General features: G+C 55.4%; 2 protein-coding genes across 10 annotated transcripts; both read left to right on the top strand.

Moving 5' to 3' along the window:
• Nucleotides 1-118: 118 nt before the first annotated feature.
• ODAD3 (outer dynein arm docking complex subunit 3) lies at nt 119-9,117 on the top strand. Of its 5 annotated transcripts, none has more exons than XM_045991025.1 (13): nt 119-229; nt 2,330-2,451; nt 2,552-2,629; nt 4,385-4,555; nt 4,639-4,740; nt 4,852-4,977; nt 5,161-5,283; nt 5,808-5,960; nt 6,913-7,073; nt 7,160-7,316; nt 7,935-8,090; nt 8,500-8,584; nt 8,769-9,117. In XM_045991025.1, the coding sequence occupies exons 1-13, from the start codon at nt 172-174 to the stop codon at nt 8,885-8,887; spliced, it is 1,611 nt and encodes a 536-aa protein (XP_045846981.1). In that variant the 5' UTR covers nt 119-171; the 3' UTR covers nt 8,888-9,117. The 5 variants fall into 5 exon arrangements, 4 of the variants coding, with proteins under 4 accessions (XP_045846981.1, XP_045846978.1, XP_045846982.1 ...); XR_006816463.1 differs by lacking the exons at nt 119-229; nt 8,769-9,117 and adding exons at nt 467-1,102; nt 7,452-7,722; XM_045991022.1 differs by lacking the exon at nt 119-229 and adding an exon at nt 467-1,102.
• Nucleotides 9,118-9,286: 169 nt separating this feature from the next.
• Nucleotides 9,287-23,328, top strand: RGL3 (ral guanine nucleotide dissociation stimulator like 3). Of its 5 annotated transcripts, XM_045992108.1 has the most exons (20): nt 9,287-9,332; nt 9,653-9,715; nt 10,093-10,206; nt 10,790-11,013; nt 11,096-11,149; nt 11,271-11,485; nt 16,540-16,682; nt 16,787-17,002; nt 17,728-17,831; nt 17,976-18,060; nt 18,913-18,969; nt 19,068-19,154; nt 19,359-19,391; nt 19,480-19,601; nt 20,322-20,417; nt 20,518-20,586; nt 20,671-20,764; nt 21,395-21,547; nt 21,638-21,752; nt 22,717-23,328. In XM_045992108.1, the coding sequence occupies exons 2-20, from the start codon at nt 9,683-9,685 to the stop codon at nt 22,833-22,835; spliced, it is 2,133 nt and encodes a 710-aa protein (XP_045848064.1). In that variant the 5' UTR covers nt 9,287-9,332; nt 9,653-9,682; the 3' UTR covers nt 22,836-23,328. The 5 variants fall into 5 exon arrangements, with proteins under 5 accessions (XP_045848064.1, XP_045848061.1, XP_045848060.1 ...); XM_045992105.1 differs by lacking the exons at nt 9,287-9,332; nt 19,068-19,154 and having other exon boundaries at nt 9,639-9,715; XM_045992104.1 differs by lacking the exons at nt 9,287-9,332; nt 19,068-19,154 and having other exon boundaries at nt 9,639-9,715; nt 18,913-19,023.
• The last annotated feature ends 464 nt before the right edge of the window (nt 23,329-23,792 follow it).

Raw genomic sequence — 23,792 nt, 5'->3', positions numbered from 1 at the left:
GGAAATATGTGGGGCGCGTCACTTCCGGCGTCACGCCGCGGGTGCGGAGCGGCAACCCAAGGGTGCCATGTTGGGAGTGGCAAATGGGGGAGGGGTGGGCTGGAAACCAGGCGGCCATCTTGGATAGGACTGTGAAGCCTTAGAGGGGATCGTTCTGATGGTTCGCGCTTAATGGCGGCGCTCCGTTCCTCCATCTTGGGAGTGGCAGGTTCTGCAGCCGGAACAGAAGGTTCCTGGAAACCCAGCGGAGAGTGGTAGTGGTATTGCGGGGGTGGGGGTGGGGGTGCGCTTTAAAGAAAAAAGTAGGGGGTGCCTGGCTGGCTCAGTCCGGGAGCGGGACTGTTGATCTTAGGGATGTGGGTTCCAGCCCCATATTAGGTGTAGAGATTACTCAAAAATAAATTTTTTTTTCCAAAAAGTAGGGGTTGCCTGGCTGGTTCCGACATAGACCGTGTGACTCTTGATCTCAGGGTTGCAGGTTCCAGCCCCACCTTGGATGTAGAGATTACTCAAAAATAAAACGCAAAAAAAAAAAAAAAAAAAGGATGAGCAGGTGACCCCAAAGTACTCCCCTCCTAATATCCAGCCGAGAGGCTTGGCCAGCCCGCAACTGGACCGCCCCTTTGCACAGCGTTAGCCAATGAAAGCGGTGGTGTGGAACGCGGACGGTTTCCATGGGAGCGTTGGAAGGAGGGGGCGGGGCAGAAGTTACCCAGCAACCGGGAAATGCTGAGAGGCCCCGCCAAGCGGTCGGAAAGTGCATTCTCCCAGAGCCCCGGGAACACGCACTGACGGATCCAGAACCAGGGCAATTGCTATTTGCCACCCTAATCCCCAGGGACCCTAGGCCCCAACCCAGTCATGACGTCTCCCCTGTGCTGGGCGGCCTCCACCAACATCCCGCCTTCTCAGGACCAGGTTTCGACCTCCCGCAAGGTCCAGGGCAGTCAGACTAAGGACCAGCACAGTGACTCCCAAGTGAAGGGTGTGCCCCAGGCCTGGCTTCCACTCCATTCCAAGGCGGGACCCCTCCATGCCTTCCGGGGCAAGTCTGCTGTGCACACGCAGGTGGCAGAGTTACAAAGGAAGATACAACTGTTAGGTAAGACGGCTTGAAAGGGCGCAAAGAATCAGGAGTCAACGGTGCCCGCCCAGCCCTGCGACCAGGAACTGCGTGACAAGGGCCTTCCACCGGTCTCTTCCAGGTGGCAAAAACTGGAGGCAAAAACTCATACTTGTTTATGGTTTTCCTCATCTCTCTTATGAAATCTTTCCTAGGCTCAGAACCAACTAGACTGTGTTTCATACTTTTGTGTAATTTCGACTCGTCTACCGCGCACTTGGGGTGGGGGGTGGTAAAGAACACAGATTCTAAAGCCAGATTTTCTGGGTTCAGATCTTGGCTCTGCTCTGTAAGGACTGTTTGATCTTAGGGGACGATGAGTAGCCTAATTGCTGTCAATTTCTCTATTCGTAAAACGGGGATAGTAAGGGGCGCCTGGGTAGCTCAGTGGGTTAAAGCCTCTGCCTTTGGCTCAGGTCATGATCCCAGGGTCCTGGGATTGAGCCCCACATCGAGTTCTCTGCTCAGCAGGGAACCTGCTTCCCTCTCTCTCTCTCTGCCTGCCTCTCTGCCTACTTGTGATCTCTGTCTGTCAAATAAATAAATAAAATCTTAAAAAAAAATGGGGATAGTAAGAGTACAACCCCATAAGGGGATGAAATGTATAAAGTGCGGAGAACAGTGACTGGCACATAGTAAAACACTATGAAGCATAAACCAATGTTTCTCAATGGAAGAGGGCTATTTCGCTCCGCAGTGGGCACTTGGCAATGCCTGGACACATTTTTGGCGGTCACATTGTTGGGGGTGGGGGTCATCCAGTGGCCAGAGGCCAGGGACTGTGCTTCACATCTGGCAATTCATGGGACAGCTCAAAACCAATAATTATCCACCTCACATATCAGCCGTGCCAAGGTTGGAAAATTCTGATGGGAACCATTATGGTAAGTGTTTTGTTATTAGAAGGTAACCTTGCACAGTAGTTGAAAGTACAGGCTCGGGAATCAGACTTCTTGTGATCTAGAACAATCTAATAAGCCTGAGCCTCATTCTTCTCATCTGTAAACGGGTATGATATGGATATGTACCTGTTGACATATGGTATTTGACAGCTGGAAGGGTCTTTGTCCAGCATCGAGTATATAACAAATGTTCCCACTGAAGTATCATTGTGATATTAAGTCAATGATAACAAAAACAGCTTTCCTCTGGGAAGCCCCTGACCCCCTATGACACACTTCACTTGTGTACCTCGTATGACTTCAGAGGGTGACCGGAAGGCCTTTTATGAGAGCACCCAGTGGAACATCAAGAAGAATCAGGAGACCATCAGCCAGCTCCAGGAGGAGACCAGGGTCCTGCAAGTTCAGCTGACGGACCTGCTGCAGGTGAGGATGCTGAAATGGGCGAAGGGTCCCCGGGGGGGCAGGGCGCTGCCTCAGGTTGGGGTGGTCTGCGTGAGTAGTGACTGGACTCCTCTCCTTGCAGGGAGATGAGAAATTGGTCCAGGCGGTGATTCGGGAGTGCAAGTCAGAGAAGCCGTATTTGAAGAACAGGACAGGACAGGTTTGCGCCATCCCCACTCCATTGACCCTCTCCCTTCTCCCTTCGTTTCCAACTTGTGTCCCCTCCCCACTGGACTCCCTGACTCATCTCACCTTCTCCAGTCTTTTCTCCACATTGGCTTGTGCTCATTTAGTCACGCAATTAATCTTTATCACACACCGACCACGTGGTAGGCATGGTATTCGGTATTGGGGACTATGCAGTAAAAAAACAAAACAAAACACCAGACCAACCTCCACTTCCCAAAACTTCATGTCCTAGTCGGGAAAAGAGAGTGGAGGAAAACAAAACAAGAACAAAACAAAAAAACAAAAACACCAAGAACAAATGCAGAAATAAAGTAATTTCCAGGAGTGACCAGAAATGAATTAAACAGAAATAGATAGGCGCAGAGGTTTGCACCTTTTTTTTTTTTTTAAGATTTATTAACTTAGCACAAGCATGAGCAGGGTGTGGGACAGGCAAAGGGAGAGGGGAAGCAGACACTCCGCTGAGCGCGGAACCCAACACGGGGCTAGATCCCAGGACCCCAAGATCATGACCTGAGCCAAAGGTGGACAACCAGCTGAGCCACCCAGGCGCGCCAAGGGATTTGCACTTTAGATTGGGTTGGGGAGGTCAGGAAAGCCACCTCTCTCTAAGACATTGATATCTGAGCTGAGAATGAGACAGGCAGGAAATGATTTGGGGAAAAGCAAACCAGGCAGAGGGAACAGCAAGTGCAAAGGCCCTGAAGTAGAAGCAAGGGAATAGAGCATTGGAGACACAGGCCTGGCCAGTGTGGCTGGATGGCAGTGCGTGAGCAGGGCTCTGTAGGAGATGAGGTCAAGAGGGTTAGGGGGCACCTGGATGGCTCAGTGCGTTAAGCCTCTGACTTATAGCTCAGGTCATGCTCTAAGGGTCCTGGAGCTGAGCTCCGTATCAAGCCCTGGAGTCTGCGTGTCCCTCTGCCCCTCCTGCTCAGGCTCTTTCTCTCCTCAAATAAATAAATTAAATCTTTAATTAAAAAAAAAAAGAAAAAGAAAAAGGTCAGCAGGGGCTGAACCTTCCAGCAGGCTTAAGAGTTTAGATTTATGACGTAGAGTGTGAGGAAGAAGAGGGAAGCTGGGGGGAGATCCTCCAGGTGAAGACGGTGTTGGCTGCACTTCGACAAAAGTGGTGGAAATAGGGAGAACGACGTAGCTCTGGGAAACCCTTTGAAACAGAACAAAGCATTGCTAACGAACTGGATGTAGGTGGGATGGAAGAAGAGAAGGTGAGGACATCGGGTTTGGGGGACTTGCGTGCCTGGAAGGTTGAAGCTGCCATGAGCTGACATGGAGAAGAAGAGCCCAGGAAGGACTTGGGGAAAGATCATGTACTCAGTTTGGGACACAATGGTTCTGAGGTGCCTGGAAGGCAGCGCAGATATGGGTATATGAGCCTGTAGTTCCCAGTGTGGGGAAGGGACGGTTAAATGTGGATGTTCTCAGCTATGGTGAGTTTTCAGACCCTGAGCCTAGATAGGTCCATGGAGGGGATGGGTGTGAACAGAGGTGAGAAGCCTCAGAGGCTGTCTCTCCTTGGGCCAAGCAAGGAGAGAAGGGCAGCCAGGGTGGCAAACTGGGGATTGGGGAGACGATCTGCTGGAGCAGGGGGTCAGCTAGGTCTGATGCTGCTGAGCCCAGGGAGAGGAGAAACAAGATCTGGGAGAAGAAGGGGAGGAAGGCTTAGGGGGGAGGGTTCAGGCTGCGGCTGGGGCTTGTCTCTCTCCAGCAGGCCCTGGAGCACCTGGACCACCGGCTGAGCGAGAAGGTGAAGCAGCTGAACGCGCTGCGGCACCAGCTGGGCGTGCGGCAGAAGTGGCTGGAGGAGCTCCAGCTGCGGCACAGCCTCCGCCAGCTGGAGATGGCCGAAGCGCAAAATGGCAACACAGAGGTGGCCAAGGTGAGGCCCGTTGAGGAGGGGTGGAGATCCCGAGGAGAACCGCAGAGGGGAGGGGACTCGGCCCAGCCTTGCTTCCCATCCAGACCATGAGGAACCTGGAGAACCGCTTGGAGAAGGCCCGGATGAAGGCGGAAGAAGCCGAACACATTACCAATGTGTACCTGCAGCTCAAGGCTTATCTCCAAGTAGGGACGAGGGCGACTTGGGGGGCGGGGGTGGGATGGAGGCAAGTCAGAGGGCCAGCCTGCAGAGGGACAGGGGTCACGGGCCTGTCCCTCCCCCGCCCCCATCCCCAGGAGGAGAGCCTTCACTTGGAACACCGGCTGGACCTCATGGAGGCGGAGGTGGTGAGGGCAAAAAGCGAGCTAGAGGAGCTGCAAGTGGTGAACCAGGAGGCGATCAACGCCCGGGACATCGCCAAGGTGCCCGCCTGCCAGGCCCTGGGCAGACCCCTTGGTCTTTTGGCCCCAGAATCTGAACCCCAGCTGTCTCCGGGCTCCTCCCGCCTATCTCCCAGGACCCCGCACCCTGGCCCAGCTGTGTCCCCCGGCCCTGAGCCTCGGTAGGTACCAGCTGGTCCTGCTGTCCCCCGGCTCTGCCTCCAGAACCAGCTGCAGTATCTGGAGGAGACCGTGTTCCGGGAGCGCAAGAAGCGGGAGCGCTACATAACCGAGTGCAAGAAGCGCGCGGAGGACAGGAAGCTGCAGAACGAACGCATGGAGCGCAAGGTGGGCGTGTCCACAGGTCCCGGGGTGCAGCCCCAGCCTAGACCTGACTTCGCGGGTACCGCCACACCCCTATGTCGAGCCATACCCTAGACCTTCCGGGCTTTTAACATTTCTCCGGACTCCGCCCTCATCTCCACCTGATGCCTAGGGCTCCTCCCACTTCCCTGACCCCGCCCTTCCTCCATCCCATTGCCTTGTTTGGAGGAACTTCCACATCGCCCCTCACTCACCGATCATCCCCATCCATCCCCATCTGATTATCACCGCACCCCACTCCTAAATCTGGTCCCGCCTCTAGCCCGCCCCTTACTCGAGGTCCCGCCCCAGCTCCCTTGACCCCGCCTCTTTGCCCTGCCTCTAAGGCTGCCCATCCCTGACCAACCCTTTACTGCACTCCTGACCCCTGGCTGGGTGCCCTGACCTGGCCCCGAGCCTTTACCCTGGCTCCCCAGTTGGGCCCCGCCCTCTCCCGGGGCCTCTACCCCAAATCCTTGCCTGAAAGCTGACTCCGGCCCTGTGAGCAGACCCAGCGTGAGCACGTGCTGCTGCAGTCCGAGGATTCGACCCAGGACAGCCTGCGCGCCAAAGAGGAGGAACTGAAGCAGCGCTGGAGCATGTACCAGACAGAGATGCTTTTTGGAAAGGTCAAGGACGCCACCGGCGTGGCCGAAACCCACGTGAGTGCTGCCCGCTGCCCGCAACCCTCCCCGCCCTCTAGTTCTGCTCAGACTGAGCCCAGGCCAGTGAGGCCAACAAGCGCAGCCTCCCGTTTCTGCAACCTCAAAGACACTCCTCCCTCCTCCAGCCACTGCCCCGTTTTGCTGCTGCTCCTCCCAGCAAAACCCACAGGAGCCGTCTACCCTGGCCATCAAGCCTTTTCCTGCTTGCTCTTATGCGGGTGCTAACTTCTTGGGCATGTCAGCTCTGTGAGAACTGCGAGTTTGGTCTCCCTGTGTCTCCAGTCCCTGTAACAGGGTCTGGGGCACAGTAGACTGCCCGGTGCCACTCTCAGACCCTGGCAAGCCAGGCCCCTGCCCTGGGCCCTGCGGTCTGCAGCGTTTTCCTTGCCATTTGCTAAGACCCTCATGTTTTCCGCGGGCGGATGCTGACCCCACTGGGCCCCAGTCCAGTTTCTCCCCTTTGGGCACTTTCCCACTGCTACTTCTCCCATAGGGTAACTAACCCCCGACGAGTTCTGCGGACTCTGGGCTATAGGGTCATCTGGGGCAGTGTGGCCTGGCACCTTCCCAGAAATTGGCCTGGTGGGCAGCTAGCTCCTGAGACTGGCCTTATTTCCTCACGGGATTGGGCAAGATTCGCAATCACAGTGTGGATGGCGGGTTGAGTTTGGAAAGCAACGATGCTCACTGCTACCCTACACCACACACCGATCTGAGCTGATTCAAATTCCTTACATAGACAAGGGCCCGGCAAAAATTATGTGTTGGGGGGCTGCACATCCTTGAGGCAGCACTGAGTCTGAATCACGGGGTCCCTAAACATCATCGCTGTGCAGAAGCCACCAGCTTAGGCCATCTGTCCTGCGTGCCCAGGGGAAAGGAAGAGGGGGTGTGCTCAGGCCTGCCCAGGCCTCCCTCTGACCTGGGGGGGGGGGCGGGTGGCCCACAGGCGGTGGTGAGGCGGTTCCTGGCACAGGGCGACACCTTCACACATTTGGAGACGCTCAAGAGCGAGAACGAGCAGTCGCTGGCGAGGCTGAAGCAAGAGAAGCAGAGGCTGCAGCGAGAGCTGGAAGACCTCAAGTACTCCGGGGAGACCACGATTGTGAGGTGAGGCCCGGGCGCCCAAGGGAGAGGCTGGGGGTCCCCCCAGGCTCCCAGGCGCTCTCCAGGGGTGACCTCCCCACTGCCTGTAGCCAGCAGAAGCTGCAGGCTGAGTTGCAGGAGCGCCTCAAGGCCGAAGAGCAGCGGCGCACTAAGGCCCAGGATGAGCTGGAGCGCGCCATGTGGGCGGTACAGATGATCAAGGAGGGCCTGGAACACCTGGCGGGCAAGATGAACCACATCACCTTGGTAGGCCTGCGCGCCCTCCCACCTCCCCCAGCCCCCCACCCCTCGCCTAGGAAGCTCAGCGCAGAGGCTTCCGCAGCCCAAGACGGTGGGGTTCCTGCCCCTACTCAAAGGGGACCAACCGTGGGCCCTGTCCAGGATGTCAGAAGCCCGCCGAAAGGGGACGCCCAGCCCCACTCCTCAGAGTCCCCACCTGCGGTTCCTGCGGGGAACCCCCCTTACTTCTCAAGAGGCTCAGGACTTCAGAGACCCTGTTCCATCTTCACGGGAAGGTCCCACTTTGCCTCCCCACGCCATACCTCAGAGAACCCACTGCAACACTTGGGCAGCCTGCGACGGGGGGAGCCCCGCACTGCCCGCAGCAGAGGCCCATTTTTTTCCCCAAAAGTCATCCCCGAAATGACTTCTGGTGAGTTATTACCCCCTTCCCCCACTCATTCGCTTTGTCGTTGGTCTCTGGAGTTCAGAGGCCCCGCCCCACAGGCGCTAGCCCCACCCCTGTTGGTGGTCCCTAGCCTGCCTTCCGAAGCCTGGCTCAAGGGGAGTAAAGCTCCGCCCCTGGCGGAACAGGCCCCTGAGGCCCGCCCCCTCCGGGCTGAGTCGGCTCCGCATCCGCCGCAGGTGGAGGGCCCCTTCGCGGGAAAGGAGCTGGATCCCCAGGCCCGTGACTATCTGCCGGACCTGCTGGGCGTCGTGGAAGAAAAGCTGCTGAAGCTGCAGGCACAGCTCGAGAGCCATGACGTGCCCGAGATGCTGCGACACCTCACCGACCAGGAGGTCCGAGTACAGCCAGAGCGGGGCTGAGAATGCAGGGGCTGGGGCAGCCTGTGGGTGGGAAATGACCTTTAGGGACAACCTGTGGGGTTTGAGGAGACGGGAGAACTTCCAGAGGGCCCGCGAGGCCAGTGGGCAGGGCTGGGGAGTGTGTGCACGTGCGCGGGGAAGGGGGGAATCAAGGGGCGAAAACCCTGAGATCAGGGGCCGTCAAAGGGGCGGGGTTGGGTTTCCCGGGGAGCTCGAAGAACAAGTCAGTCGGCTGGGCTCGAGAAAAACTCGAGGAGGAGTGGGCAGAGGTGTCCTGTGGAATCAGGGTATATCTTAGAATGGGGTGAGGCGGAGGGGGTACACGACTTCCCTGCAGCCTCTACCGCACCCATTCTCGTCTCCCGCTCCCTTCCTCCCCCAGTTCTACTCCACCCTAGAGGGAAAGCTGCCCATGTACAACACCCGCATCACCCTGCCCCTTGCCAGTCTCAAGGACAAGTTCTTCGGTCAGTACGGTCAGGGAAAAGAGGCGGGGCTGGGGGCCCAAGCCGAACCCGGGGAAAGCGGTGCGAGGCCTGGCGGGGGGCCAAGTCGGGGGGGTTGGGGCCGAGTTGGGAAGGGGTGGTAAAGGCTGGGAAGGGAAATCTGAGCCAAGAATGGGAATCCGGATCCCCTCACTGCCCTGCGCAGACGAAGAGGAAAGTGAGGAGGAGGACAACGACGTGGTGAGCCGCGCGGAGCTCAAGATTCGTTCCCAGAAACTAATTGAATCCCGTAGCAAGAAACGCAGTCGCTCGAAGAAGACCTAGACTCACCCTCGCGTGCACCTGGCGCTTCCGGGCCCCTGCGGAGCTCCCAACCCCTCTGGGTCCAGCCTCGGGCGCATGGGCCCCTTCAAGGGCTAAACGCAGCCAAGGCAAGGGAGCAGAATGGGCCGGTGGCGCCCGGGAGTAGAGAAGGGGGTGGGGCCACCGGATGTTCCCACAGTAAATCTACAAGGCGAGCCTGTGCTGGCCTCAGAGTCGCTCAATAAAGGTCACCAATCAACCCCCTGGGTATTTGCCTCTCCTTGACCCTGCGCCGCTGCAAAGACTGCTGCCCTTAAAAATCCAGGACCCAGACTCCACCCTTCTCTGACCTGGGGAGTACGGACTCCCCATCAGCTGGGGACACAGATAGAACACCCCTACTTCCAGGACAGTAAGAGCTACTCCCACACCTGGAGTGAAACAGCCCTCCGCATTTGAGGACAGGGTACTCTCCTCCCCAGGGGAGCAGACTGCCCGCCCCCCACTTACTTGGCTACACACACTAGCTCACCCACACCTGGAGACACAGCTCTCCTTCCCTGGGAGAGAGGGGTCCTTTCTCCTGGGCACAAATTGATACACACCTATAGGGAGAGCTGGGACCTCACCTCCGTGGGTCTGGGCTGGGCGCTGGGGTCCAGCTGGGGGCAACCGAGAGCCACCGGTCCAGCCCCGCCCCTACACCGCCGGGTCGCCCCGCCCTGCCCCGCGGGCCCCAATGCCCAGCCACTGCCCGACGCCCATCGGCCTTTCCGCCTCACTCAGCCCCGCCGTGGAGCCGGACGGCCACAGGTCATGGATCGGACAGCAGGCAAGGAGCTCGCCCTGGTAAGGGGACCAGGGGTCTCAGACCCCACATCCCTGGCGACCCTGAGGTCCAGGAACGCCAGGTCCCTACTTTCTGGACCTTATCTCCCCGCAAATCGGACCTTTCGTACCGGCCCAGCGCAGTGGCTGGTACCTCTTAAGGTTGGGGGGGGGCGTCTCTGAGCTCATCTACGGGTGGGGACAGAGACAGACTCCATGAGGCTGGACCCTGGGACGTCCCCAGATCCCACTCCATGCAGGGCCGGGGAGGAGGCTGCCTGCGGCCCCGGACCCCGCCCCAAGCCTCGCTGAGTCTGACCGGGAAGGGGGAATAGTGCCAGAAGGCCCGGCTCGGCCCCCGTCCCCACGCGGCGCCCTGAGCCCGACTCCGCGTGCAGGCGCGGCTGCAAGACTGGGGCGAGGAGACCGAGGACGGAGCCGTGTACAGCGTCTCCCTGCGTCGGCAGCTCAGTCAGCGCTTGGGCCCGAGGGCAGGGCCCGGGGGCAGCCAGGTGAGGCAGGGGTTGGAGGGTGGAGCGCCGGGCGGAGTGGAGGGGCCTGCAGGTAAAGAGGCCCGAGGGCACAGCCGCGGGGCGGAGCTGAGGCCGGAGGGAAAAGCGGGGCTTACAAGCGCCCAGGTAAGGGTGGAAAAGCGCCTGCGGGCGGCCAGGTGAATGGGGTTGATGAGTCTGGAACCTGGGACTAAACCCGACTGTAGGGCCTCGGTAGGCCAGGTTTACTGGGGCGGAGCTGGAGTGCGGGGTGGTCTTTAGAAGCAGCCGGGTGAGAGCGGGCTGGGGTGGAGGGCTGGGATCCAGGCCCGGGGGCGACTCGCGAAGCGCGGCTGGAGAGCTGGGCACAGCATGGGAGGGCAGAGTGAGTGAGGGCACGGGGCGGGGCTGGGGGGAGAGCCGTGTCCTGCACGGATTGCGAGGGTCGTTTGGATATGGAGCAGAATCATGAATCCAGGAGGCGGGGTTCAGAGAAATGGTCAAGGTCAGATGCAAAAGCGGTATTTAGCGATGGGCGTCATTGGGAAAAGGGGGACTCTGGGGGCCACTCCTTGTGTCTCTTTGCCGCCCCCTTGTCCCGCAGGCCCCCAACCCCGCTGCGGATGCCTTCCTCCATTACCGGACGAGCAAGGTGCGGGCGCTGAGAGCCGCGAGGCTGGAGCGGCTGGTGCAGGAATTGGTGTCTGGGGACCGCGAGCAGGATCCGGGCTTCGTGCCTGCCTTCTTGGCCACCCACAGAGCCTTTGTGTCCACCGCCCGCGTGCTGGGCCTTCTCCTGCCACCACCGCCACCGCCCCTGCCTCCAGGGTCAGTACCAAGGGGAAACCTCCCTCCCCCTAAGCGCCCCCTAGCCTCCCTCTTCACCTGATGGGGGAGTTGCTTTTCCCAGGATAGAGATCAAGAAGACAGAGGGAGGAGGTCTGCGTGTCAACAAGAATTTAAGGTTGGTCTCCCATAGGTGAGGGTGGGGGTCCTAGAGGTTCAAGGTCGTGTCTGAGGCGTAGGAGCTCCCGAGACCCAGAGTTTGGGGCTCCTCTCTGAGCCCCCCCCCCCACTCTGGCCAGGGCTGTGGTGTCCGTGCTGGGCTCCTGGCTGCGGGATCACCCCCAGGATTTCCGGGATCCCCCTGCCCACTCGGACCTAGGCAGTGTCTGCACCTTTCTGGGCTGGGCGGCCCCAGCAGGGCCCGAGGCCCAGAAGGCAGAGAAGCTGCTGGGAGATTTCCTGGAGGAGGCTGAGCAAAAGCAGGAAGAGGAGGAGAAGCCTGAGGCATGGACAGGTGAGGGGTGTAGGGTCCCGCATCATCTGTCCCCCAGTGGTCTTCTGCCCTCAGAGAGTGACCAGTCTTGGGCAAAATTCTTAACCGTGTCTGAGCCTTAGTTTCCCCACCTGTATAATGGGAGTATTGACCCTTCGTGGAACATACTAGCATTTGTCTAACACTTCTCCCTACACCTCCATCCTGACTACAAAAATACTCTGCCTCCATCCTGACTACAAAAATACTCTGCCATTGGGTCACAGTGCCCTTTGTTTTTCGCTGCAACTTATTCCATTGCTGCCTACCTTAGGAGCCAAGAGACCTGGGTTCAAACCCCAGTTCTGCCAGTTACTGACTGTGTGACCTTGGGTAAGTCCCTTCTCTCTCTGAGCCTCTGTTTCCATATCTGTGAAATGGGGGAGATAATAGTATTTCCCTCTTTGACTTCTTTATTTATTCAACAAAGAGTTAGCTACTGGCTCTTGGCATATAAATGGACAGGGGTTCCCAGTTCCTAGGGAAGGCAACAGTAAACCAGTAAATAAGTAAACATTGAGGGCTGGCAATAGTGTTATTTTCATCATTGTTTGTCATCTCTGATTGTTACTTATTAGAATCTACCACTTAAGGTGAAAAGACATAAGAGCCCATACTGATATTTTCTTGTAGAGTAAGTATCAGCAAACTATCTGGTCCTTTTTTTTTTTTTTTTTTTTTAGGATTTTTAAATTTTTTTATTTGACAGAGAGAGACAGGGAGAGAGGGAACATAAGCAGGAGGAGTGGGAGAGAGAGAGGGAGAAGCAGGCTTCCCACCGAGCAGGGAACCCCATGTGGGGCTCGATCCCACATGGGATCCTACAGGGATCATGACCTGAGCTGAAGGCAGACACGTAACAACTGAACCACCCAGGCGCCCTATATGGCGCCTTCATACAGTTTGCCAAGCTCTGTTGCAGAGAGCTTTTGGGGACAGGGGAAGAGATCTACATACTTCATTCAGGTCTTTGTTCAACTTGTCCCTTTCTCTGATCTCCAAGCTAATATATCCTCCCACTCTGCCTCCTTGCCTGCCTTTTTTTTTTTTTTAATTTATTTGACAGACAGAGATCACAAGTAGGCAGAGAGGCAGGCAGAGAGAGAGGAGGAAGCAGGCTCCCCACCAAGCAGAGAGCTCGATGTGGGGCTCGATCCCAGGACCCTGGGATCATGACCTGAGCTGAAGGCAGAGGCTTTAACCCACTGAGCCACCCAGGCGCCCTGCCTGCCTTATTTTTTTTTTTTAAAGATTTTATTTATTTATTCAACAGAGACAGAGATCACAAGTAGTCAGAGAGGCAGGCAGAGAGAGAGGAGGAAGCAGGCTCCCCGCTGAGCAGAGAGCCCGATGCGGGGCTCGATCCCAGGACCCTGGAATCATGATCTGAGCGGAAGGCAGAGGCTTTAACCCACTGAGCCACCCAGGCGCCCCCTGCCTTATTTTTATGCAGAGCCCTCACTGGCCTTTTCCCTGACTCTGTCCCCAGGGGCAGAAACAACCAAGATTTGTTGATTGAATAATTGCATCCTGCTTATAAGGTATCATCTTTCATCCATCTGTGTTGGACCTGATCCTGATCTCAAAAGCATCTAAATCCCTAATCCCTGTTCTCTAATCCTCAGATTAAAGTGGCCGCATTCGTCTCTGCTTTACAAAGTAGCAGCCACTTCTTTTTCCCTGGTGACAAAATCTGTTATTTATACATATTTTAATCCCTCTGTCTTCCCCCTTGCCTTTTTTTTTTTTTTATTTGACAGACAGCGAACACAAGTAGGCAGAGAAGCAGGCAGAGAGAGAGAGGAGGAAACAGGCTCCCTGCTGAGCAGAGAGCCCGATACAGGCTCGATCCCAGGACCCTGGGATCATGACCTGAGCCGAAAGCAGAGGCTTTAACCCACTGAGCCACCCAGGCGCCCCTTCCCCCTTGGTTTTCACCAGCTGATTCCAAGTCACTAGAGCTACACAGTCCAGTGAGGGTAGCTGCTCACCACATGTCATTATTGAGATTGAATTTAAAATAGAAATTTCAGTTCTTTGGTTACACTAGCCACATTTCTGGTATTCACACCGACTGTGTGCCCTGCTCTGGGATATGCTTTATTTTTTGTTTTTATTTTTTTTTAAGATTTTATTTATGGGTGCCTGGGTGGCTCAGTGTGTTAAGCCGCTGCCTTCGGCTCAGGTCATGATCTCAGGGTCCTGGGATCGAGTCCCGCGTCGGGCTCTCTGCTCAGCAGGAAGCCTGCTTCCCTCTCTCTCTCTCTCTGCCTGCCTCTCTATCTACTTGTGATCTCTCTCTGTCAAATAAATAAATAAAATCTTTAAAAAAAAAAGATTTTATTTATTTGACAGACAGAGATCCCAAGCAGGCAGAGAGGCAGGCAGAGAGAGAGGGGGAAGCAGGCTCCCCACTGAGCAGAGAGCCCGATTCAGGGCTTGATCCCAGGACCCTGAGATCATGACCTGAGTCAAAGGCAGAGGCTTAACCTACTGAGCCACCCAGGTGCCCCAGATATACTTTATTTTAACATCCTTATTTTGGGATTACTTTTTATTATGAAAAATTGCAGACATAGAGAAAAGTAGAGAGAATAGTATAAAGAATACTCAGACACCCATTGCTCATTTTCAACAATTATGAATTTGACACAAAAATGTGCTTTTAGGATGATGTGAAAACAAATCCCTGACTTACGTCTCTTCACATGTAAATACTTCGCTACGCACCTTAACTGAGAAGGACTTTTTTTTTTATTTTTTTTTTAACATAACCTCGTGTGTACAATGATTTCTAACAAAATCAGCAATAATTACTTAATATCAAAAGTTACCCAGTCCTGGAGGGCCTGGGTGCCCCAGTCAGTTAAGCATCCAACTCTTGATTTTGGCTCAGGTCATGATCTCAGGGTAATGAGATCCAAGTCCCAAGTCAGGCTCCACAGGCTGGGTGTGGAGCCTGCTTAAGATTCTCTCTCTCTCTCTCTCTCTCTCTCTCTCTCTCTCTCGGGCCCTGGGTGGCTCAGTCGGTTAAGTGACTGCCTTCGGCTCAGGTCATGATCCTGGAGTCTCAGGATGGAGTCCCACATCAGGCTCCCTGCTTGGCAGGGAGTCGGCTTCTCCCTCTGACCCTCCCCCTTCTTATGTTCTCTCTCTCATGTTCTCTATCTCTCTCTCTCTCAAGAAAATAAAATCTTAAAAAAAAAAAAGATTATCTCACTCTCTGCCCTTCTCCACCTTACCATCTCTCAAAAACAAAACAAAACCAACAACAACAACAAAAAACCCAGTCCAGATTCAAATCCCTCCATTGTCCCTAAATTGTCTTTTTTTTTTTTTAAGATTATTTATTTATTTACTTGATACAGTGAGAGAGAGAGCACAAGCAGGGGGAGCAGCAGGCAGAGGGAGAAGAAGCAGGCTCCCTGCAAAGTAGGGAGCCCAAGGCGGGGCTTGATCCCAGGACCCTGGGATCATGACCCAAGCCCAAGGCAGACGCTTAACAACTGAGCCACCCAGGCGCCCTAAATTGTCTTTTTTTTTTTTTACAGTTATTTCTTTGAAATGCAAACATCTATTGTAGGCACTTGATCTTCCATTTCTTAGGTCTGTTTTATTCTATGACAATCTCCCTTTGCCTTTTGTTTAATGTCATTAGGGGGAAAAATGGGTCATTTGTCCTGAGGAGTGTCTCACCTTCTCCATTTACCTGTTTGCTGTCTCATGGTGACATGTAGCATGTTCTTCTATCCCCCTGTTTGCCCTAAGGTCTGCAGATTCGATTAGCTTAAGTGCAATTTTTTTCCAATGCCAACCTTTTCAAGCTAGTATTTTGCAACGCCATCTGTCCTAATTTGAAATGAAAGACAGATAATTAAGCGGACTTACAAAGACAATTTAAAAATAATACAGTGCTGTAACTATAATATGAAGGAGAAATAAAGCGAAAGCAGTTTACACAATAATAAACTATACTTGTCGCCATGTCTTACTAGGATACATGGTGACGTCGTCCAGAGCCTTTGTCTCTTACAGCATCACGGTCGGTGTGACAGTCACAAACACCAGCTAATGCAGGGGAGAGGACTGGCCACACAGGTGTAGCAGCATAAACAGGTGACCTCACTTTCTAGAATGGTGAATAACACTCCTATATTCCAAACAAAACAGAGGCCAGACTCTGGCAGTCTTTGCATTCCTGGCACCAAACTAACGGGTGTGTATGAGAAAGATAGCTTGGTTCTAGGTGCAGATTATTGTAAACAGGTTTTCCAAGGACACAAATGTCTTGGAGGGATGCTTGGAGGCTGAGCGCACAAATTCACTGTGCAGGTCGGCCCCCTTGTGGCAGATTTCGACTTCAGAATATCTCCTAGGGGACGCCACTCTAGAATCCCACTACAGAAAAATCATCCCTATTTATTGGGTACTTTATAGCTGTCTAGTATGTATGATCTCTGATTTTTTTTAAATCCAGATGAAGAAATCAAGGCACACACTGGTTAAAGAGTTTGCTTTAGTTCACATAGTAAGCCCGGGGGCGGGGGGCAAGTTTGGATTTGACCTTGGGACTGATACTATAGCCTTCCCTTAACTACAAAGTTATACCACCTCTCACCGCAAGAATAGGGCAGACAGATCTTGCTTTGATATAGGTTCAAAACCCCAAATACCACTCTTTCCTACTCTAGCTACTCTAGCGTTTAAGCACCTGGCTTCAAATCCCTACCCTGCTATTTCCTGTAGGTGTACCTTAGGGCAAATGGTTTCTGCCTCAGTTTCCCCATCCATGGGAGGTGGGTAATAGTACCTCCCTCACTGGGTTAGTGTGTGCTCAGTTACCTAGGGTGGATTACCACCGTAGGCGCTACAGGAACATTACCATTGCTCTGACACCCCTAAAAACACCCAGAGAGGTTTCCCTCCTGCAGATTAGGAAAGCGAGACTCAGAGACACTAAGGGACTAGTCCAAGATCACACAGCCAGTCCTGGATTCAAACTTGAGAGTTTTTAACCCTCTCTAATACTCCCTCAGGACCTCCTGGAGCTGTCCACAGCCCCTGCCCAGACTCCCCCAACGACTGCTCTGAAGAGGAGGCAGGACGGGTGCGGGAAGGCCCTGAGCTCCTAGACTTTAGTGTAGATGAACTGGCTGAACAGCTCACGCTGTTGGACGTGGTGAGCACCGGGGCGGGCCGCGGTTGTGGGGCAGATTTGGTTGAGCACAGATCCTACACTCCTACCCACACAGGCACCCTCCCACCCTCCCCACCTCCACTCAGGAGCTGTTTTCACGCGTGCGTTCCTGCGAGTGCCTGGGCTCGGTGTGGTCACAGCGGGACCGTCCAGGGGCCGCGAGCACCGCCCCCACCGTGCGCGCCACCGTGACCCAGTTCAACATGGTGATCGGTTGCGTGCTGGGCTCCGTGCTGGGAGAGCAGGGTCTGGCCGCCCCACAGAGGGCGCAGCGGCTGGAGAAGTGGATCCGTGTGGCCCAGGTGCGCCTCCGAGGAAAGGGGACATGGAGGAGGGGCATGGGGGCATAGAACCAGGCCTGGTGAGAGGCAGGGACGGGAGGCAGAAGGCAGAAGACCAGGGTCTGGGAATGGGGAGGATTGGGGTTAGGAGGTGCCCCTAAGGGAAAACCTAACAGGGGCCCAGGGCGGGTGGCCAGAACTACTGAGGGACACTTGGCGGTTCTAGGGATAAGAGGATGGGATGGTGGGGGGTTAATGAGGAGGGGGTGGATTGGAGGAGGAACCAATGCCCAGAGAAAGGGGCAGCGGTCTGAGAGAGAGAGACTGGATGGGGGCAGGTCAATAGCCTTAAGGCTGAAGAGAAAGAAATGGGGGCTCAGGAGAGTGGGGGAGTGGCAAGGGAGGAAGGGAAGGGGTAGGTGGCTGATACCCAGGGTGAAACATAGGTCCGGGGAGGAGAGGTCTGGGTCCAGGAGAGATGCTTTGGGCACGTCTAGGGCCCAGGAGAAGTAAGGAGTGGGGACAAAGGAAGCCAAGGTGGGAGGTAGGGAATGGAGGGGCAGCTGGGGGAGGCGCTGGGACTGCAGGTAGGGGAGGTGGGGAGAGTCCTTAGGGGAGAGGCTGACCCCTGGTAGCTTGTTGGGCAGTCCCTAAGGGGTCTGACCTGGGGTCAGAAGTCTCGGATCAAAGGCGAATCATAGCTGGGAGTCAGGCGTGGGGTGTCACCGGCTCCCCACAACCCGCAGCGCTGCCGGGAACTGCGGAACTTCTCCTCGCTGCGTGCTATACTGTCGGCCCTGCAGTCTAACCCCATATACCGGCTCAAGCGCAGCTGGGGCGCCGTCAGCAGGTGAGGAGGTGGGGGGAAGGGGGGAGCCAGCGCAGTAAGCAGTTGAGGGGGGCAGGGGGCTTGTCGCTGAGGCGGAATGTCCTCCCCAGCGCAGCTCTGACCTTCCCGGCCGCTGACTCCTGACCCCTCTCCTGACCCCCCCAGGGAAAGGTTATCCACTTTCAGAAAACTCTCGCAGATTTTCTCCGATGAGAACAACCACCTCAGTAGTAGAGAGATTCTTTCCCAGGTAATGAGGGGTGTGGACCCCCGAGGATCCCAGGCCCAGAAAGGGAAAACGGAGACCTGGGGCCGGGCACCAGTTGTCATTGTCAAAACATTCAATGTCCTTTCACTACTGCTCAGCAATGACCTTCCCCTTGTTTTACTCCCTCTGCTGCCCTCAATACCGCTCACACTCAGGGACTGCCTTATTTATTCATTCATCAAATACCAGAAGTTACACCGAAAAGGTCACTTGAGTCCAGAGTCACAGCAAGGAGTAAAGCATAAAAAAACAAAAAAAAAAAACAAAAAACAATCACACTAGGACCTGACTTTGATAAGCAAAACAGAATTGTCCGCCAACAAGTCTGACTTACTGTAGGCAAGATTGAGATTTGAATCACAATTCATGCTGGTTCTTAGGGTGAATCCACAAGAGATGGAATGTGAAGCCTGTTCCTTGGGCCCAGAACATTCTTCACATTCGCCTTCCGCAGGTCTCGCCCTGCTTGCTCCTTGATTGCCCTTACCTGCGCCTGCTACACGCGGGGCCTGGTTGTTGCTGTCTCTCCCTGGCTAATAGTCAGCTCTGGGAGGCCAGGATTTTTGTCCCTTGCTCGCTGCTGCCTCCCCAGCACTCAGAACAGTGCCGGGCCCAGAGTAGCTGCTCAGTAAATACTGGCGAGTGAATGGATGTCTCAGACTAGGATAAGAGGTCAAGGAACAGGGAGCTCTGAATTCAGCAGCTACTGGGTGCCAGGCGCTGTGCCCGTGGTGGCTGAAAGCAAAAACAGGCATATATGGTGGGTCTTGAGGCATCTTTCCTGAGGACAGGGTCAGAGAACCCAGGACTTCTCGGTTCTTCCCTCTCGCCCAGGAGGAGGCCACCGAGGGCCCCCAAGAGGAGGACACCCTCCCAGGAAACCTGCCCCCAGTGAGTGAGGTGGTTTGGGATGGGGGCCAAGCAGGATCTTCACAGAAGGGGGTAGTACGTGATGGGGCTGAGAGTGACTAAAATTCTGGGGACCACAGAAACTGCCCCCGGGCCCTGTCCCCTACCTTGGCACCTTTCTCACGGACCTGGTTATGCTGGACACAGCCCTGCCGGACATGCTGGAGGTCTGACCCCTGACCCTTGACTCCTGACCCCAGCACCACCTACCCTCAGCACAGTGGGCCTCCTGATAACCCACCCTTGACCCTGCCCACATTCCCTACCCCAGCCCCCTTAGTGCAGTGGGGCTCCTGACATCCCAGCCCCTGACTGGGACCCTCAAGGGTCTTGATTCTGGAGGCTCCGGTTCAGACTAAGTTTGCCCCTAGGGGGATCTCATCAACTTTGAGAAGAGGAGGAAGGTGAGTGACACTGGGATGGGTACAGCAGGGCGGGGGGGGGGGGGGGACAGGCGGGGGGGGGGCTGGTTCTGAGAGGCCACCCCCTCAGGAGTGGGAGATCCTGGCCCACATCCAGCAGCTGCAGAAACGGTGTGGGACCTACTGCCTGAGTCCCCGCGCTCCAGTCCTGGCCGCCCTGCGTGCCCAGTGCCAGCTCAGCGAGGAGCAGAGGTGACCGCACCCCTGGCCTGGCCCAGCCCCCCACCCCTGGCTGATTCTGGACGGCCTGCTTGACCCACTTACCCCATGTACCTCTCCCACTCCCCAGACCCTCTCCTGAGCCTGACTCCCATCCTATGACCTTGCATTTTTTCCAGCCCAGGGAGGCCCCCAGTGCACTCTGACCTCAAATTCTGGCCCCGGCTGACTTTCTGACTTCAGCCTTTAATGTACAGCTGGCCATCCCCCGTCCCATCTGTTCTCTTCCCCACCTTCTGACACTCTCTGACCTATGACCCCACTGGTAACCCCAGTCTGAATCTCTGAGCCTGATCATTTCCCCCCAGTTTGGAATAACCAACCATCCAACTCAAACCATCCAACTCAACTATCCCATTTGTTTCTCTTCATTCTGTTGAATCCATTTCCCTAATCATTGACCCCCAATGATTACTTGACCTTGAACTCTATCTTTGACTATCTTACTCCTCAGTCCCACTCTGCAAATCCCTGTATGACCTTCCAACCAAGCCATCGTGTCTCATACCTAATAAGACCCTGATGCCATAATATGTCCCCATTTGCTATCCTGACCCCGGTATTCAGTGCCCAACCCCCCTGCTCTCCTCCCCTACACATCCCTAATGCAGCTCCCAACTGATTCTAGCTTTCACCTCATTCCTTGCTGTTTCCTGGCCCCAACCCACCCCAACGTGCACCTTGACTCCTCAGCTATCGGGTCTCCCGTGTCATTGAGCCACCGGCTGCCTCCTGCCCCAGCTCCCCCCACGTCCGGCGGCGAATCAGCCCCACCAAGCGCCTCAGCGCGTGAGTCTTGGGGTGCACCTGGGGAGTGATGTGGGCAGAGGTGGGAGGCTGCTCCTGGCGCCAGTCCAGGCTTATCCTCATCCCTTGTGTCTGTCTTTAGAAAACTGTCCCGAGAGAGGCGCTCGTCCCCTGCTGGGAGTCCTGGGGACCCGTCATCCCCCACCTCTAGGTGAGCATCCCAGTGAAGGGACTGGACATGGCAGGGTCAGAGGTCAGGGCAGCCACTCGACCTCAGACTCTGTGTCTCCTGCAGTCTGTCCCCAGCGTCCCCCCCATCTAGTCCTAGAACCAGAGACCCTCCTGGCAGTCCCCCGGCCTCTCCAGGGCCCCAGGGCCCCAACACCAAGGTATTAGGCCTGGCTGTGTGCACTGCGGGGCTGTGTGTATCTGTCTGTGTGTGTACATGGGATGTCACAGCCAGGCATATACATAAGAACATGCCTGGCTGAGCACTCTGGGTATCTGCGCAGGAGACCACGTGCATCTCATGGCCCTGTCTGAGGGACTGTCCCTCGGTCTGGCTTATGCTCTGATCTGGATAAGTCAGCTCACCCGCAAGCTCCAGGGTGTGACTATACTTCTGCGAGGATATGCGTGTCCCCAGGAGTTGGCATGCCTAAAGGGGCACACGGGCATAAGTATCCACAGTATCCATGGGACCCTGAATGGGGCTGTTCACGGACTTGTGGATGCACAGCAATTACAAGCGTGTGTGTGTACTCGCTGCTGTCTGTGCATGCGGGATTTCTTGTGCATAAACTCAGCTTTGTGCTGTGTGTATGGGTCACGTGTAAATTTGTTTTCGTCACAGGGCACGAAGGTCTGTATGTGACGCATGGATCACATACAGACTACATATGTGATTGCATGGATGTGGGCTTGTGAGTGCACCCTCACTGCCTGTCCCCAGGCTCTGCTTGTGTAGGGAGACATATATCTCCCCCCCCAACTGACCACCCCGCTCCCACTGCCTACAGCTGCCCTTGAGCCTGGACCTGCCGGCCCTGCGGCTCTTGGCTTTGCCCCTGAGCAACTCTCACATCTCTGTACCGGGACAGCCGGGATCGGAGGCTCGAGTCATCCGCGTCAGCATTGACAATGACCATGGGAACCTCTATCGGAGCATCTTGGTGAGGGAGGGGTGGGGACAGGAACGTGCTGGGCAGCCCTGCCTCCTGGGGCTTGGCCGTCACACCTCACCACCCACCATCTTTTCCCAGCTCACTAGTCAGGACAAGGCCCCCAGCGTGGTGCAGCGAGCCCTGGAAAAGCACAATGTGGCTCAGCCCTGGGCCCGGGACTACCAGCTCTTCCAAGTCCTTCCTGGGGACAGGGGTGAGCAGCGACTGTGTGCAGGCTGGGCTGGGGGTTAGCTCCAAGGGCAGCAGACTGACTAGAGTCAAGGGTGACCTAACAGGGCCAGAAGGTGGCTCTGACACAGAGTAAGGGTAAGAGGAGACAGGGTGGGGGGAAGAGGAAGTGTTATCGGTGCCTCGATTTTGCAGGGTCCTGAGGTTGCCTTTGCTGTGTGAGCGAGAGGAGCCCTAAAGGTGTCTTCTTAGGATTTGTGGGGAAGTGAAGTTGTTCAAGGTCAAATGGGAGAGGGAGGAAAGGAGGTTGTCTTGGCTTCAATTTGTAGGATCACGAGGTTGTTCAGGCTCAGCCTGGAGGGGTAGGGGATCCTGAAGTTATTTGAACTTGGCACGGGGAGGGCCATGTGGTATTGAAATTCAGGTTCAGGGAGCACGATGTTGTTCAGTACAGACACAGAAGAAGATTGCCCAGTTCTCAAGAAGGAGAGGCAAAAGAGTAACATGCTAAAGGACGTGACATGAGGTTGGTTGGATTTTAGGAAGGAACATAGAAGGCTGTTGGCTTTGGCTATCAAGAGTGAGGGCCGCAGGTTTTACAAGGGGGATGTGAGAAGTCAGAAGTTGCCCAAGTTCGTGGTGAGAGCAGCATGAACTTGGCTGGCGGGAAGGGTGAGTGAGCAGGAAGTCGTCTGGGATGGGTGACCCGAGTTTGTCCCACCTTGCCATGCGGTTGTCTTGACTCCAGAGGGAAATAGCAGGAGGTTGCCCAGGCGCAGAGGTGGGAGAGACATGAGGTTGTGCAGGCTTTGTGTGGGAGGTTGTCAGGGTTCTGAATGAGAGGAGAATGAGGTTGGCTTAGTGCTGGCTGAAGGGACGCAAGATTGTTCTGCAGAGCAGACTGGTGAACGACAGAAGGTTACTTGGGTCTTTTGTGGGGAAAGTATGAGGTTGTGCCCGCCTTTGACTATCATGTCTGCCCTGGCCAGAGCTCCTGATTCCTGACAATGCCAATGTCTTCTATGCAATGAGTCCGGCAGCCCCTGGAGACTTTGTGCTGCGGCGAAAGGAGGGGCCCCGGCCCACAACCACAGTCTCCTCATCCTGAGGGGGCCCCCTTCTCCCTCTCGGTTACAGGCCCCAGGGCAGGTTGGGGATTAGCTTCCCTCACCATGGAAGTGGGGAGAGGGTTCCTCTCCTAGAGAAGTCCCATTCTCCAGGAAAGCCCATTGCGTTCTGTATCCCATGACCCCTCACCTCCAACTTTAGCCCTTTGCACACCTCTCTGAGCCTCTTGGCACCAGATCCTTATTCCAGACCCATCAGCTCATGGGTGGGCCATGAAAAGCTTCACCCCGTAAACATCGAAGGCTGGTAGGGTGCTGGGGGTGGGGGGCAGATCCTTCCCCAGAGAAATCTTGTAACTGGTGGAGACACATCAGAACCGACAGAAGGGGATGAAAATTGTGACCAAAGTTATGAAACAGGTCTGTCTTGTCTGTTCTGAGCCTGGGCCTCGTGTTCTCTATCCTGACAGACATTAAAAAAAAAAACAAAAAACAAAAACTGAAAAAAATCTAAGAGCCTTGTGAAAGGGTTTGGGTGAGACACGACCAGATGGGAGGGGGTGGCGGGGTTATCACACAGGGCTTGGGACTCTCCAGCATTTGGGGGGGGGTGCTGTCCTTTTCTGCCACACATATGAGTGAGTGCAGAAATGAAAATCCATTGGGATCAGAGACAAATATCATCACCCATCAGTCAACAGGATGTGGGGACGAAAGGAGAGGGGTGTACCATCTCCCTGTACTGGAGCAAGGAGAGGAAACGGAGAAGGCAGAGACAAAGGGAGCTGCAGGGCCACCGGCGACACAGTCGTAACTATCAACAACCACCAACCTAACAATAATGTGTTCACTGAGGAACTTCTCCTCTGTGCCGAACGTCAACTAGGGTCTTTGGGTTCTTTATGCTTCAAGTATTCAAAAAGCCAGTCCAAGCAGATGTGCAAAAAAGGAAACTAATGGCTCGTGTAAATGAGAAGTTTGGTGGGTCCAGCTTCAAT

The sequence above is a fragment of the Meles meles genome, chromosome 20 (assembly GCF_922984935.1).
Source record: "Meles meles chromosome 20, mMelMel3.1 paternal haplotype, whole genome shotgun sequence".
In the NCBI taxonomy this organism is placed as follows: Eukaryota; Metazoa; Chordata; class Mammalia; order Carnivora; family Mustelidae; genus Meles; species Meles meles.
Note: the sequence above shows the minus strand (reverse complement) of the source record. Positions and strands in the feature narration are given on the sequence as shown.